General features: G+C 48.2%; 1 protein-coding gene across 7 annotated transcripts in view; it reads right to left on the reverse strand.

The window, feature by feature from the left end:
* Positions 1-16,982, reverse strand: part of LOC144174631 (uncharacterized) — a 60,684-nt gene extending 43,702 nt beyond the window's left edge. For 3 of the 7 annotated variants that reach the window (XM_077703416.1, XM_077703415.1, XM_077703411.1), the window contains exons 1-7: positions 16,831-16,982; positions 14,771-14,932; positions 11,896-12,057; positions 11,706-11,825; positions 9,727-9,859; positions 5,713-5,772; positions 4,366-4,500 (exon numbers count right to left, since the gene is read on the reverse strand). In XM_077703416.1, the coding sequence (XP_077559542.1) occupies positions 4,366-4,500; positions 5,713-5,772; positions 9,727-9,859; positions 11,706-11,825; positions 11,896-11,961 (514 nt within the window). In that variant the 5' untranslated portion in view covers positions 11,962-12,057; positions 14,771-14,932; positions 16,831-16,982. The other 4 variants (XM_077703412.1, XM_077703414.1, XM_077703413.1 and 1 more) reach the window with 4 other exon arrangements.
* Positions 16,983-17,059: the final 77 nt, after the last annotated feature.

Below are 17,059 nucleotides of genomic sequence, written 5' to 3' on the forward strand. Positions count from 1 at the left end.
GGAGCCGATTTCACCGTGGATAAACTTGGCACATAACGCTGTTGAACATGGTGAAAAACAGGCCGACATCGCCAGAAGTCCAGGCCTGTCTAAGCAGATGGTCCGTTTGACCAACAAGAGCAAAGATGCTGACGAAAAACGTGACTGTGGCGAGATTGAACAGTGCTTTTGAAAACGCTAAGTGGCGCGCCCGGACGCCGAGTCTGCCCTCATCACAGTTTATGCAATGAAGAACTCAGGCTCAGTGAAGTTCAACATTTATTATTCCCACGCATGCTATGTTCCTGTTCCATTCGATGTAAAAGGTAATAAATGCCTCAAGCAGGGAGACGGCTATCATTCATTGTGTGCATGCCACTGGCTGTGCAGAGTCCAACTGGCCTCACTTTCCATTTCACAGCCATCTTTCATCAGATTATTTCATATCGGCTGTTTTACTGACTGAATGCGATCATTTAGAAGTGTGCAGGCTGCCTTGGGGAATGTCAGGCGGCGATCCGAATTGTTTGACCAATGGTTTCAGGTAAACCTCCTGCCCCATCACAAAAGGTTTAAAAGAGCCTGGCCAATTCTGCCGGCCATGACCGATTTTTATAGCTGGTTGGTTAGTAATTGCTTCTATTCTTGCTTCATATGCTCAGCTTAGCGCGTGTTTTTGCGCATTCAACCGCATTTGCTAGGCCTTTTCCAAGCACCGGCGCTAAGCTCCGAAAACAGTTAGGCGATTCTTTTCCCCCGCAGGAACTCTGTAGTATTTATATGCAATACTGGTCACAGTTCTCACTTTACGCTCATACCCCTCCTCTGTTTGGAAGTTTGGATATAGCGGACATTTGCTAGATTTACAGGGTCCGTTGTAACAGGCATAGACTATACAAACAAGGACAAAGCATCAATGACCCTATGGAAAGTTGCAGGCCGCGAGGCTAGTGTTTTCAAAAATGGTCGAATAGACTGAAGTTCCCCTCCAGTACGCGATAACCATTCGAGCGAATATTATTAAGCGAGGCGAGGACGCGCTACAAGAGGATTTGCCCTACGCGGCTGTGCCCCCAGAAGACTACGACGAAAGGGATGACGACTGCTACTGAATAAAACACCGTACACACTGTCTTTGCTTCACAGTGCCGTCCAAAACGGCTTTGCACTGCTGGGGTCCAGGAGCTCCCTCTCTCCTGTCATATGCTGTCAGTGTGGGGAGAAGCTAGGTCGACCCCCAGCTCTGCTGTGTTTCTCCAGCCTTGCACCACTAGTGCAGGCTGCACCATTTTTAGGTGCGGAATACCTTAGGACCACACAATACCCGTCCGTGTCCGTGCTCATGGCATTTACAATCGCAAAAAATCACACACGCACCGGCAGGATTCAAGCCTGTGTCTGATAGAGACCAGAAAGAGTTAAGTGTCAGTCGTCTTACCCATTGGGCTTACGACTGCGAGTTAGTACCCGAGAGTCAAACGGCTTACTCCCTCGCCTGTAACGGTGCGGAGTACCTTAGGACCTCCGAATGTCCGTCCGCGTCCATCCGTGCGCACATCACCATCATGCGAAAATCAAGCGAAATTCGATTGGAGCCGTCAGTTGCAGTTTCATTTAGGGAATAATTGAGGGGCAGATCACGGCTCAAATCAAATGACAGCCAGGATGCGTATCGGATGTCACTCGAGGCACAACTTGGATGTCATTTCAAGTTCCCGTACTCCGCACCCTTGCCATCATCCACGGAGTGGAGATGCTGCCATTTTTATCTCTTTTCTATCTGCTTGCGATGAGGCACGAAAACATTTTACTTCCTTTTCGCAGCTGCCAGCACTGGCAAACAAAACCGTGCAAAATGAAAAAGAAGGCAGAGAAGGCGCATAGTGCCTGCAGCCTTACAGCTAAGCCAAAATCAAGTTACATCGCCACTCATAGCCTTGATAAAACCGAAACTATAATTGCCTTGGTGGAACCAAAAACATGATGTTTCAGCCTAGTTTTCGTGCACAGTGCATCATGCCGGTGATATCTCGCGGTTCGATTCGGGCGCTGTGGTGCAGGACAGCACTAATAGCAGTCAAGAGGAGCACTTAGAAAGGAAGCACACTACAAGGGTTTTGCCATCTGATAAAAGACTTTCAAATCAACAAAACGAACCCACATGTCCACCACTCCAACGCCCACAATAAAAACTTATTCAAACATTCAGCCATGTGCGCAGAAAAATGCAGTGGAAGGTCTTATGTCTCTTTGGCGGAGTAGCTGCAGCAGCGCTAGCGACTTTTAGAGAAAGGAGAAAAATTTTAAGTGCCAAAATTTAACCAAAAACTGGGCTATATATACAATTCCTCATTTTCATGTTCTTGAGATGGTGCATCCACTGGAGAAATTTCATCCATAGCCTCAATTCAGCCCAAAAAAGTGTGCGCGCTGTTCACAGACAATGTGCCGACAACATCAAGCCTCCCTGGCAGGGAGGACATGAAGGGCGGAGGGAGGGAGGACATCACGATAACGTCGGGCTGTGCCTGCCACGAGTCAGCCGAAGCATGTCGCTGGTTAGCCGATAAGTGTGTCTTCATTTCGAATTTCATCTGCCCATATTTGCGTCACCACCGTACAAACATCCCACAGCTCTAGAGATGATGAGTTGGCAAGCAAGTGTGCGCCATGGGGGCGGGTTGGCTACTGCGGTACTTGAAGACAGCAGAACGATAACGCTTTCCTCTCAACGTTGGTCAGACCTTATTTTTTCTTCCTCCTTGCTGATGTAAAGCCAGCCACACCTTTGCGCAGCTTCAGAAATAACCATATCACTAGCACTAACGTCCTGCCGGCCCCATGTAGCTTTCAGTCATTCCGGCATGATTTCGGTGATATGTTGCGGCGTGACGTGCGAAAAAAGTATTCCTAGTGCCTTCTAATACTGCCAGTCACTTCTTTTGGCAATCAACGAATGTATTTACTTTGCTTTAACGCTGCAAGAAGCTTTTTACTGACTTTTACACGGTCATTTCTAGCCACCGTGGCATTCTTATAGTGGAGCTGAGCAGGCAACATGCAACGGCCGGCAAGTCAGAGTGTGCCCTGCGGTCAGACGCAGCCAGCAGTCAATGGGGTGGTGGATTCCAGCTTTCTTTCTACCCCAGTTTCAAGGAGCCACGAAGACAAAATACAAGTTGGGTTTATTAGAAAGTCTGCTTAGCCCCGATAACAATGATACCAATATCGTCGCAATCTTCGAACAAATAACGGAGATATTAAAGAAAACGTGTGAAGCCGTGGCGACCCCCTAGCCAATTTCCAGCAACTTTACTATGACGTCACGGAACCTTGTTTGTGCGATTGGCGGCCGCCTAACTGACCTGTTGCGACGACACATGACTGGGCGTCTGTAATGGGGCCTCTAGTTCCATTTGACCGCATCACTTGAATGCTAACGTGCAGTTAACGCACTGAAAATTATGTTTTATTGTTGGCCCGCATGAGGTCATTCTTGCTCATAACACGTCACTGTGGCGCAAAATTTGAATGTTTTTAAATACTTCTTGTTTTTTTTTTTTTCGTTAAAAAAACATCTTTTGTGGCTCTAATGGAGCTGAGTGAGATACTGAATCCCAGTTCTTTCAATGTAAACGAAGTTGTATTTTCTCTTCATGGCTCCTTTCACTTGCAACGAATGGACGAAACAAAATGGTTCTGGTGGGAGATGAAAACGAAGACGCACTTATGAACGAGATCAAGATGGATGTCGCAACGCACGTGGTACTGGAGCGGAAAACTTTCGCGTTGAACCTGGGACGACTTTGGCTGTCGTCCATACTGTAAATTAATATTATGGCTCAAATACATACTGGAGATTAGATGCTTAGGTGGATGGAAGAAATCGCTTTACTTTCAGAAAGTGGCAGTTTTGGGGGGAAGGGGTTCAGACTTTTATACAAGAATGCAGACACTGTGCGAGCATCAAGCTTCAAATTGTGCAGTTTTAAAATGCCACCCCCCTGCATGAACAGTGTTAGTAATCGACGCAATTTTAAAACGTGACCCATCATTCCTCCCAAACCTGGAACTCTTCTCTTGAGCGTCACGTCAGCTCGCTTCTTGTGAATTCCAAGTGAAGCAAAACCCCGCAGCGCAGGATCAAAAACCCCGTGCTCAAAGTTGAAGCACCACAACAAACCCCACTGCTGTGTCTACTGCAGTGTGTCAAAGTAGAGGGAGAAAAAAAAAAAAAAAAAAACGAGACAGCAGCAGTGTTTCACACACATCCTGGCAAACCAGTCATCCACCCGCGAAAGCTCCGAGGTTGACAAACGCGACGCTACGCGCACACCCGCTCAGAGGCCAAATGAGGGAGCCAGGGGGGAGTGAGGGAGCGAGTACCTTCGTCAAAGTTGACCACCACGGGCTCGATGCCCTGGGGAAGGGTGGCGGTCAGGTCCGGCTGCTTGGCTCCCTGGGCCACCACCAGGGCGGCCGCCTCGGGGGCCACCACAGGCGCGGGCACCGGCAGGATCACTGCGCACCGCCACACGAGGGGGGGGGGGACAAGACCCACACGTTACAGAAGAGGCCCCCTTCCCTCTCCCAGAGGCGCAGCAAGCACTTGGCAAAATCAACAGGGCCGATGAGGAGGTCCCTTTCATCAGCCATGCAGCATGCAATATCAGGAAATGCGTGATCAATGAGGTGGCTTGCCAACAGTTACGGGCAGTGGGAGAAGCAGCAACTGCACAGTCAACAGCTGACGGCACACTTTCGGACCACAAGCGGTGACCGTTACAACAGCAGTAAACGCATGACCAGATAACTGTAGGCAGGTGGTGTACGGGAAGAGGACACATGGTGGTACGTGTGCCAGCGCACCCTGCTAGCAATATGCTACCACCCCTCCTGTCCATGCTCACATCGTGCCCGCAGCACGTTTTTCAATGCCGTTTTCACGGGTCTACATTGCACCGACTAGCGACACATCGCTATTCTACCCTGGATACCAAGACTTTCAAAAAAGGTTAATTTAAATTTTCGAATTCAGGAGATCCACAGCCCAAACTACAACGGGACAATGGGGTGTGCCATACTGGAGGAGGGCTGCAAAATAATTTAGACCACCCGAGATCCCCGATGCATACTGAAATCTAAACACTGCCCAATCTTATTTTTCCCCACCATCAGAATAATGGCTACTGCATCCGCATTGAACGTGCATCCCTATTTAGCAACACCGGACCACTTTTTAAAACTCAAATTTGGAATTTAAAGTTTAGTATTTGAGGTGTGAGACTATGAGAGTCCCACAGCCTATGCTCAAGGGTACATTTAGGCTAGGATTCTTTTAAGCAACTCCTCCAACCCACCTTGAGCGCAGTAAATAAACTCGTGAGATCATGACGCTACCTGGGCAAATATCACACCTGAGTGAACACTCTTTCTCAGACAGCAGAGGGCTTTTAATGATGCTAAAAGGTTCGCCCCTTTTCCTGCGCCTATTTGAAATTGGCATTATCCAACTACCCCTTTACTCGCCACCTTCAAATTAAATGCCGTCAAGCAAAGAATATTTTTGCTCATTCCTGCCCGTCTGCTCTCCATCAGCTATCTACCTTCACAAAAACAGTCAGCATTGCCTCCAAAACCCCCACTTCCGTGCTATCGCAATTATCCATGCCTATTCCCTCTTTATTCAAAGGCACGTCGTAGGCCTCTGTGGTTTCAAAATTGCACACGCACCTTGTGGAAAGGGATTGTGAAGGAGGCTGTTGGGGTCCGCAGCTCCTTTGCGGGTCACGGCTGCGCACGTCCAAACATCTCATCGACCAGTGCGTGCACAAAAGCGCTCGGCGAAAACCCCGTCTCCAGAAAACCTCCCACTGTGTGCTTCCGCGCAATTGCACAAGGACCGACAATCACGCAAACAGGTAAACAGGAACACTGCTACGGAAGCCGCCTCTGCTTTACCCTCTGAATACCTGTCATCCATTTTAGAGGCTTTGCAGCGTTGCCACACCAGTCGGCACCGGAGCAAAGCACAGGGCAACGGGAGTTCGACCCCCAAGCACTTAGCATAGCACATGGGAGCTTCTGAAGTACTCTAAAAAGTGTTGCCTAACTTGCCATTGGGCGAAGCCGCGAGCCCCTGGGCCCCAAACTTTGTTAGGCACACTACAAATAGCGCCACCACCCTGTGAAAGAGCACTAGAACCGTATAAACTGGTAGCAGTACATCTCCACCGACTTACTCCACTGTCTCACTCCCAAGCAAAGCATAGCGGTTTGTTTGGCAGCGTTACCAATGATGCGAGGGACCAGAAAAGTACTTTTCTGATTTAAAATACTCTAGTTAATACTAGCTGCGAAAAAATTCTCAAGGGAGCAGATCACTAACTGTGCCGTATATAACCCCGAGCACTCCCTACACAAGTGGATGAAGCTTTGGGACCCATGTAATGCACACCAAATCTCTTACTTTGGTGTCAAATGCACGCAAAACTGGCCACTAATTAACTCTTTCGTGACCACTCCATAGGCCATCGTTCACAGGTGGACAATGATTTTCAAATTTCCCGCAAACGCTAAAAACAGCGCTTTGCGGACAACTACCGCTATCTGGGGTATTGACTGACAACTCATTTTTCCATCGACAACTCGTTTTTCCATTTCTCGAACGTAGATGGTGCCGGGAGTGAAGTTTGAATCCAAGATAGCGGAGAGTTGGGCGAAAATGGCGCCCTCTTTAACTGCGCGCTCCGCAAAAGCGCAGAGTTCTTTCAGGGATTTAGGCCGCTGCTGCCGCTGATTTTTGTTACCCCAGCAGCACTGATAACTCCAGCAACGATGTGGATTCGTCAGATTTTAGTTCTGCTGAAGACGCTCCAATTCAACGGCTTGGGACTTCGACAGATCTTGAAAGGTAAGGTTCGTTTTTGACTTCACCCTGTATTAAATGAAACCTGCTTCCCGTCTGACGACTGCGGTTTTACTTTCATTTGTACGGTCTGGACAATATGTGGTGGAGATATTTTGCCAAATGCACAGCGCCGTATCGCGTTATCACCTTCAAGATAGCCTGGCGCTCGTGTCAGCTCATCGCTGCAAAGCTAACCGCACCGCTTCTCAAGAGCGCTGGACTTTTTTTTTTTTTCCTCGCTTTTTACCACTGAAGTGATAACGATTTTCTGTCGGGAACGTAAACAGGTATGCTTGGATGCATATTTTAGACAGACCAACTTACTCTCGAGTTGCTTTGTGGAGTGGCACAGCTGTCAGGGCCGCTAGGTTGGTGGGCCCGCAAAAATCCTAAACTTGGTGTACAGCAAGGATGTACCGTATTTATTCGAATCTAAGCCGATAGTTTTTTTTGAAATACTGATATATCAAACTCCAGGGTCGGCTTGGATTCGAGGATTTTGAAATACACGCCAATTTCCAAGTGAAGTACCGCGCAGCTAGCGCCACCCAGAAAAGAAAGTATTGTAGCCATTACTAGACGAGCCAGTAGCCACTTAAGAGCCATAGGCCGCCATTTTGAATTGTGCGGACAGTGGCCTGCGTGCGGTGTGGCGTTTGGTTTTGACAGCGCAAAAAGAAGCGGTGCCATTATAGTGCCGCTTTTAAAAGAAAAGTTGTTTTAGCCGCGGAGTTGTCGTCGAACGTTCAAGCCGGGCGGGACTTCGGCGTGGATGAAAAAAATGTCCGTCGTTGGAGGACGCAACGGGAGAGGATATCTGCGTGCGCCGCAACGAGGTTGGCAATCACCGGACCGCGAAAATGCCGTCACCATGAAATGGAGATGGCATTGGCTGACTTCGTTCAGACGCAGCGAGCAGCTGCCCTTCCAGTAACGACGGAAGTGCTCCAGGCAAAAGCAAGGGAGCTTTTAAGGGAACGAGGCTTATCGCGGGCACACTTCAAAGCCAGTCGGGGCTGGCTACAGAAATTCATGAAGCACTTCGGCTTTAGCCTCCGTCGTCGAATCGTCGAACCTCAATCGTCCAGAAGTTGCCCGGTGATTTTGAAGAGAAACTGATTGAGTTCCAGCACCGCATCTTCATGTTCAATAAACGTGTTTTCTTTTTGTGAACGCTGACCTCGCCTTTTTGTTCGGCCTACATTCGAGGCAAGTTTTTTTTTTCTTCGCGCCTTCGGACTTTCGGGGGTCGGCTTAGAATCGGGGCCGGCCTACATTCGAATAAATACGGTATATAATGAATCATAGCTTAAAAACGCAGAAACAACTTTTATATCTTAGAATTCCTCATATAATCTTTAGGATGAGTACAATCGCCTATATGTACTGTATGGATATACTTTTTGGGGCATTTTTTTTGTTTATTTGACCAAGATACCCTAAATAGTACCTTTTACAAAACTGCTGTTGTGTGTTTGGAACAGCAATCTTTAAGCTACAATTTTACGCATAGCAATGCTAAATGTGTCGAGTACCTCAAGAGGGAAAAAAAAAAATGTTTTGTGCAAGCACTCAAAACCGGCCATTTTTCTGCAGTCACGAAAGAGTTATGCAGCTCAGTGCAGCCCATGTCATTGCTTAATTAAGGCTTCACAAAGATGCCGCCAACCTGTTCGGCAACACGCCAGAGGCCGGAAACTCTCAAAACTGTCCCATTGAATCCAAAAAGGAGCCCTTAGAGAGAGAAATCCTTCATGCACCCATTATGCCATGCTTAGTAACACAAGAGGACACTGGAGCTTGCGGGCATCATGTAAGATGTGGAAAGCATGAAAGCAAATTCGACAGCAGAAAAAGAAGAGGCAGAAGGAAGCTTTAGAAAGAACTAGCCCCAGCTTCGTGGACCTGAGGTGGCCGCCAAGTACGTGCCTTTCTGCAAGCAGTTACAGCCACTGCAATTACACAGTGGAAAGCTACCAAGTACAAAACTGCGCCCAGCACCAGAACGTGTGGAAAAATTCAAACAGCGCGTCTGCTGACACGAACCCAGACCGCCTCGCCTAGAGTGCGATTCTGGGCACACACCCTGCCCTACTAACTTCCCTTCCCACTGCACCGCTCATCCCTGCTCAAGCACCTCCAGACAAAGCAGACCGGGAACGTACCGACTTGCTAGCAGCCAGCTGCTCACTGTCAACTGTGACAAATGCCCCCAATTTCTCAGCCATTGTTCCAATCCCGAGCCCATTACCCGGTAGCTAAAAAGGTGGCTAGCTAAACGACAGCTAGTACAAGGAATTTGCAAAAACACTGCCAGATGAGATTTAAAAAAAAAAAAAAAAGAGTTCAGCCTTCCTCAGCACAATTCTGTTGTCCACCTTGTGAACATGGAAACAGTTTTCTCAGTACGTGTTTCCACCTGTTGTCTACCCCGCACCACCTGTCTACAGGTAGCAAGCACATGCATTATTGCTACAGTGAAACCTCATCCAACCCTACCTGACGGAACGCGAAGAAAGTACGTACTCACCGGCACTACAGTTTATCCGAATGCATTAAGTTGAAGGGAAACAAAGTCAGGGATTGAGCTTAACTACGTAGAAAATCAAACTACGGCTTCTGTGGGTACGGTTTAACGAGATTCCACTGCACTACGTTTCCACTCGCATTTCCTTTGGTGCAATCCCATACTAAGACGACTTGCCACTGTTTGCACAAGGCGTTTCCCCCAATGATGGTGCCCACCTCTTCCCAGCAGCAGCCCCAGGGGAAATGGGCAGGAGATGGGGATGAGGGTGAGGATGAAGAGGAGGAGGAGGAGGATGGGCACTACTCACGGCCTGGTGCGCGCTGGGCGCCTAGAACATCCGGGATGGCCGCGCGGGGCCGGCTATGCAGGAACACGCAGTGAGGCTTGCGACATCCAGTGGGCTGGTTCTCCCAGTAGCACGGGATTTGTGACCGGTTCTTCTGCAATGGGAAAGGGAGAGGGGAGGTTCGTGCGCAACTAAGAGCGGAAACTTCTCCCAAATGCCTATAAACGCCATTAAAACCCCGAATGGAATGCAAGACGAACAGATGAAGCCGCACCTTTATTTATTAGCAACCTCTTGAACAAAACAAGCTCCGTCCACCCATCACTGGAAAGGCCTTCCTGGCCACTACCCCACTCAGACAGCATACTCTATATTGGCGTGAAACATGACGGCGTACGTTAAAAACCTTGAGCTTTTCAAATGGTTAATGTTGCGGTCACAACGGCCAGGGCAGGTATCGCGTCACAAAAATTTGAAAAAAAAAAACATTCCACTTGAGTAAATACAGCATGTTACACAACTTCCCCAGTTTTCTTTTAGCTAATTTTGTGCAGGCTGGTAGTGCGACAAAAACGGGGCACAAATGCTCTTTTAATGAGCTAAAATGAGCCCCCTAAAAGCAACTTAGTTTACTGTAGACATGTTTCATTCTTCGTGTAGTGCAACATATGTGACAGTGTAAGGGGAACAAATGGCGATCACATCACGGAATGACGCAAGACCATGGGACTGCCAGGTGTTCATTCCAGCTGTACATTGCACTCATCAGGCTGTGGCAGGTATGGCGTGACTGCCCTCATCAGCTGCAGCGGCCCTAGCTAGGCAAGAGGGCTGCACACGTAAATGAAGCGGTCGGCGGAAGCAACTCCTCCACATCCTGCGCCACTAGTGCATACACGGCTGAACCTCAAATCTTTAATCACTTTCCCAAATTAAGAAAAAATTTGAATCCCCCCCATTTCCTATGGGGTTAAGGCACTCTCGATACTACAAAGTTCCCAATGAAATGAAATAATTCGATGTTTACCCATACTATGGTGCAACTGCAAATGGGCAAAATCGGGATCCCCCCTCATTCCACCAGGGGCCGCAGAATTGGTCGTACAGGAAGTCACTTGCTTACAACGCCAACTGCAGGGCAGTCCCTGAAACTGCCACAAAGCCCGATTAAATTAATACCATCATATGTCGCTCTGTTCATGTCTCCACCTTCCTGGTTAATTAAGGACGATTCACAGCGCGCGCGCGAGGTGTATGCAGCGTGAAATATTGTTCACGGACAATCATAGCCAAATAATTGTGCAAGACTAAGGCAATGGCCGTCACTGTTTTCGCATCACCTTCGCGTAGTTGTTCGAGTGATCTAAAGTCCAATCACCAGCTTTTGTGCAAAAAAAATAAAGGAAGCACACGCATTCACCTATGTCCTCTAACACAACAACCTCAGTCTCTCTCTCTCCCACCCCTATCCTAGAGCAGAACGAGCATTCCAAGTTCTGCTTGCAGGTAGAAATCATCATCAGCCTATCTACGCCCACTGCAGGGCAAAGCCCTCTCCCACGGATTTCCAATTATCCCGGTCCTGTGCTAACTGCGACCAATTTATCCCCGCAATAGTCTTGACCTCATCGGCCCATCTACCTTTCTGCCGCCCCTGCCATGCTTGCCTTCTCTAGGGATCCACTCTGTTACCCTTAATGACCAACGGTTATCTTGCCTTCGCATTACATGTTCTGCCCACGTCCATTTCTTCTTCTCAATTTGTACTAATATGACCTTTACACGCATTTGTTCCCTGACCCACTCTGCTCTCTGCTTGTCCCTCAACGTTACACCTATCACCTCCTGTTCCATTGCTCGCTGCGTTGTCCTCAATTCAAGTTAAACCCTCTTAGTGAGCCTCCAAGTTTCTGCCCCGTAGGTGAGTACCGGTAAGATGCAGCTGTCATACACTTTCCTCTTCAGGGAGCGGGTAGAAAGAGGGGGAGACTTGTTCTCACCCTGCTCTCCATGTGCCTAAACTTGCAGGTCTTCTTGAGGCAGTTGCCTTCCTTCCAGGCCGGGCAGACAGTTTCTGTGCCCAGAGCTGCTTCGCAGTGCCGGAAGGGGCAGTCATCCCCCTGCAAGGTGCAAACGCCACGAGACGTGTGAAGGCCGGGCCCACGGGCGCTCACGCAAGCTCGCGCTCACCTTGGTGCACGTCGAGTAAAAGTAAAAGTAGCAGTCATCATTCTTTCTATCATGGTTCGCAGCCATCACTTTTGCTTGGCGCTACCTTGGGCTGTTGGGTTCCTAGTTACGGTGGTGAGTGGTTGCTTGTTGCGACGAGCGTGTGCTGCCGGGCTCCTGTTTCTGAAGCGCAGAGGAGAAGAGGAACGCGTGAGTGACGAGAGTCGCAAAAGCAGAGGCAACGAAGGCGCAGGCTTGCACTTCGCAAATGAACGGCGCAACTACGATTTACATTCCACGCAGGAATAGGCAGATACTTAAAGGCCAACTGCACTCAAAATTTCAACCTCTTGAAAACATTATTTCCATATAGTCTCCTAAAAAGAAAGCAACATCGCGGTCAGCAAAAATCACGATTTTTAAACCGAAATCGAGGAGAGCGCGGCCATTAAAATGACGCTGCAGCCGTCCAGCAAGCGGCCGGATGGTCAGCAGCTCGGGAGAAAGCCTGCGCGCAAGCTCCACGTGCGCACGGGGCAGCAAATGGGCGAAGCGTTTGCAGCAGAGCTCGACCGGTTCTCCAGCTGCGTGGTTGGCCACAGGAAGAAGCCCCGGCTGGCCGGAGCGTCACAGGTGTGTCATGGCTGTTTATGCGAACCACCGGCAGGTGCAGCGTGGTCTGCGGCAGAGCTTTCTTAAACGCTTCTGGCTGATTTAATACACATTAAAAATAAATTTGGTTGAGGTGAAATTTGAGTGCAGTTGGCTTTTAGGCCATGCATATGAGCTAGCTTTATTAAATCCCACATACAAATTTGCTGAACCACACAATGCCACGAGTCTGGTTATAAGCGCACACTGACTATGCAGTGGACAGCTGAAAATCTTGTAAGAAAAATTTGACGAAATGGCCGGAATGAAAGCAAGCCCAAACCGCACCCCCACTGCCAAAGCTAGTACTAACCAGACGCCTAGTCTTCAAAACACCTGTTGTCTAGCCGGGATCAAAAATGATTGTGACGATTGAGATCCTCACACAGCGTATAAGCAGCTTGTCTGTACACCGATAGTGCCCCAACCTTGGTTTTAAAAAATTAGGCCCGTGCTACGCAAAGAATACCACTGTAAACATTTGAACACTTGCTTTGCTGGAAAGCATTTCAACATTTGAGCATGTTCGAGCCCAGCCACAGACCTACCTCCCATTACAATTGCTATATTTGCACTCAACAACAAACATTGTTTCCCTTGGGAATTTTGTTTTCCCAAAGTCCGTAAACTAAGTTAGGGGTTCAAAACAGCCTTACTTACGTATTCCAGACTGAATATCTAGAAGAACTTTTGTCACAAGCTCACCACTCATCATGATCATGCCAGCCTCTGAAACCCCCACTTCGCAGCGAACAGTGCCCCGAGAAGCTACAATGCACCCTCGCTAGAAACAGCAATGTAAACGACTACTGCACGTCAACATCTGACGCGTTATGCCTGAGTGAACACCACTAAAAACGGCTTCACACTGGCTGCTACACGTATTTTGCCCCCAAACCAACGAAACCACGATACGACTCCCTAAATAAGGGACTGTTTATGAACTGGCATACCTTGGCGAAAATTCATCTTTCACGTGCTTGGGCTGCCATCTGTTAACAGCATTATATCTTGTTCCATTCATGCCCTTTCAACATTGAACCGCCCAAGCCGGAAGGCAAAATTCATTCCAGCCACTTCAATGTGAGCGCGTGTGTGAACAGACAACATGCTCTGAATAATGATGGCAGACCGAATGACAGATTCACAGCAGATGCACTGTCAGGGAATCTGCTACAGAACATTTGGCACAGAATTTATCCAATGCCATCCCTCGAATCTGAAGCCTTCTTTCTAAAAAGCCTCACTGACTGCGTCGTTGCAACTGCCAGCTCTCCATCAACACATTGTTGAGGTGGCAATTTACATGACACACTGACAAGGAACTTTTCAAGAAAAAGAAAAGAGAAGTACACAGCCCAACAACACTGCATTTAGTGCTCCCTCATTCCCTCCCTTCTACGAGTATGCTGTGCTTCATTTCCCTGTGACAGGCCAAGCAGCCCAACAAGGCAAAACTGTTGCGAGCTTGAAACCGCCCATCAACTTATACCCGTGCCACACGTACACGAAAAATAAAGTGCTTAATGCCGTAAGTTTTAACGCCATTAATTTGCTGCTACATGAAAAAATCTAATGCCATTTGCTCTAATGTCATTTTTGATTTTTAAGGAGTTCCGCACAACTCACTGGCCTTCACAAACGCGTTAAATCTGCCTACTCTTGAACGCTATGAGCACCAAATGAAAGCAACAAAACTCTCAGCACCAGTGTGTTGACGCAGAAACGTAGCTGAACTTTGAAATAAGAAGATTTTTGCGCACTCTTGGCGGCTAGGTTCTTAAGAAGACGAAGTTCACTAAAAAAGCAACAAAAGGCTTTTGAAAACATCACGTCACTCGTCGTCTTGAATTTTTCGGATTTGGCTACCGCTGGCAGGCGACAGCAGCTGCTGAAGCAGCTTTTAAAAACTTCTCACACTAAAAAACACTTTCTCATAACATTTTCTCTCACAAAAAACATTTTTAACCCTTGTAAGATGTTTTTCGCTACATTAAAGACTTCTGAAATATCAATGCAGTTCTTTTTTTTGGTCATTATCACCATCACGCCTAACACATTTGCTGCCTTTGCATCCTCACGTGTAGCACAGCCTGCCCAAATAATATCATTCGGTATCTTAACGCCTTAAACACCAAACGTCCTGTTTCGTGTACGAGTGGTACGAGTATTAGCTGGGCCTAACCAGCCTACTCTCTGCCGCGCACCGCCCTCCGTTTTCGACAGGCTGCAGGTGCCTCCTTACATGACTGGGAGAGTTGCCCTTCTTTGGTGTGGTGCCGATGACAGCGGACACCGGTAGCTGCTGCCGAGTGCTTACAGGTCAGTACTGACAACCAAGCACAGCGGGTGACGAGGGCACGGCAGTCGGCCGGGCATCCTAGTTGCTGCCAAGAGACATGACGGCCTGCGCAAGGAGGAGGGGAAAGCGTCAAGCCTTGCATCAAAAGATCCCGCTACACACAATTGCGCGTTCACCACCCGTCTACCAAAGCAAGAGCAAGCGACAACTGAGTATGCAAGTTCCCAGAGAAACGCTTCCGACACTGCTCCAAATGCAAATCACTGCACACCCCAGTTGCAAGCATTAACTCGGACAAAAACCACGCTCCAATTGAGAATTCCACTACACGTCAGAACTGCTCCTATGTGAGGGTAAAATGGGCCGATGTTAGTCGTCATGGTTTGCCAAGAACTCGATGACTTGTGGCCCCAATGCGCTACGCACGTCGTGTGAGGGTGTTTTTAAGGGAGATAATAGCACCTTTTATGCTAAAATGAGCATAACAGAAGCCACCTGATCAAACATCAAAATACGTTCAGCCGCGGATTAATTGGGCAGGTTTTCATTCATTTGAAGCGACAAAATAAATGTACAAGCTGAGTGAATACAGTAATCAAAGGGAGGAACCAGACAAACATAGCCCCCCGGGTTTGTGCAGTAATGACTGTAGAGATTATTTCACGCTTTTGTCACAAAAAATGAGTTCTGAAAATACAAGTCACTGGCCCTAAAAATGTTGCGCCGCACATAATAGCTAAACCTTCTCGCGTGTACTGAGACAGAAACCTAAACCATGGTCATTACTTCCCAGCTGTTGTTACACTGCAGTAAAATGAAGGGGGGAGGGGGGGAATTCCATGCTGTCCTTTTTACACACACACACAATAAAATCTAAAAAAATTACTTGTAAGCACCGATAAACAAGATTACAAAATCCCTTAGAAAGCCCTTTCTCGCTCTCCGACTTCTAAAAACTGTTAGTACTAATCAAGTGACTGCTGTAGGAATAAACAGGTGGTTAAACAAGTAAATCCCTAACGTACGAAGAGGCGCAGAGCTGACGGAACGTCTCTGCCATAAGCGAAAATGCAATAACGAAAGCTAAAGTTCCACCTGCGCAAGCAAGCAGTTCTGCCGTGAGAGACGTGAGCTAACGTATTTAGCGCGACGCATTTCGGCTGTGCAAACAGTCACCGCGACGGCGATTCGAAAAAGAGAAAAAGAAGAAAAAAAGGCACTGCTGCTGTTAAAGAGGCAATCACAGATGAACTTAAGAACGCTGGGCGAGACGCCATGAATGAAAGGAGGCAGATAGCTGCCGGAGGATGTCGAGCTAGACAGGTATCAATGAAGCGAACGTGCGACCGGAGAGAATTACGCGAGGCATGCGTGCGAGTCGGGTTTCCTCCGCCGGAAAAGACGTTCTCAGCTTGGAACGCGAGGGGAAGCGCTTTTTCGACGGACCTGTGGAAACGGCGGCCGTGTGGCGTCATTCAATCCGAGCTGTGCGACGAAAAGGTCACACGAATGCCCACACTAGCCGGCGTCATTTTCGTGCGGTGCGCAGAGAACAGGGGAACCAGCCGAGCGAGTGAAGTTCGAGCAGCTAAGGCGGTCAGGGAAAGGAATTGGGTGCAGATGTTTTCGCCGACGGCGGCGTCAAAAAAACAAAATTGGGATATTCTCGCCGAACCTTTCCTCCGCCCTTCTCACCCGCTTGCGAGGAAGAATTGCGAATCCACAATCGTTTCGGTTAAATTCCCGACAGCCTTGACAGAACGTTGCGTCCGTGTCTGTTCTATTTGAAGTAGGTTCGGATAGAAGCAATCACAAAATCAACACGTTTTCAGCTTAGGCTTAACGCAGGGGCTGGGAAGGCGTTCGCAGCTCTTTAGCGCGTGCAGGAGGCTAGGCACGCCGGGGAAACGCTTCGGTAGACATTAAATTAACCCTCGAAGGTCGCAAACACTCATTTCGAGAACGGGAAGCTGCGAAAAGGGAAAGTAATCGTCGGAACTTACTCGCTCAAGATGGCAGGGAAGCGAAGCAAGAACTAGGAGCAACATAAATAGATGGCGCTGTCGGACGACGAGGGCGCTGGAAATTAGCAAGCGTAATGGTCGTTTACCTTTTGTTTGTCAACCACAAAACCGGGAACTGTATCTAGTACAAGCAACATAGTTCTGGTTAGATTTGATGACAATTATTATTTAGTGCTGCGAAGCTTTTTTTCCCCATAACTAAAGTTGT

This window comes from Haemaphysalis longicornis, unplaced genomic scaffold (genome assembly GCF_048455015.1).
Source record: "Haemaphysalis longicornis isolate Haplotype H1 unplaced genomic scaffold, Haemaphysalis longicornis Haplotype H1 scaffold_3, whole genome shotgun sequence".
NCBI lineage: Eukaryota > Metazoa > Arthropoda > Arachnida > Ixodida > Ixodidae > Haemaphysalis > Haemaphysalis longicornis.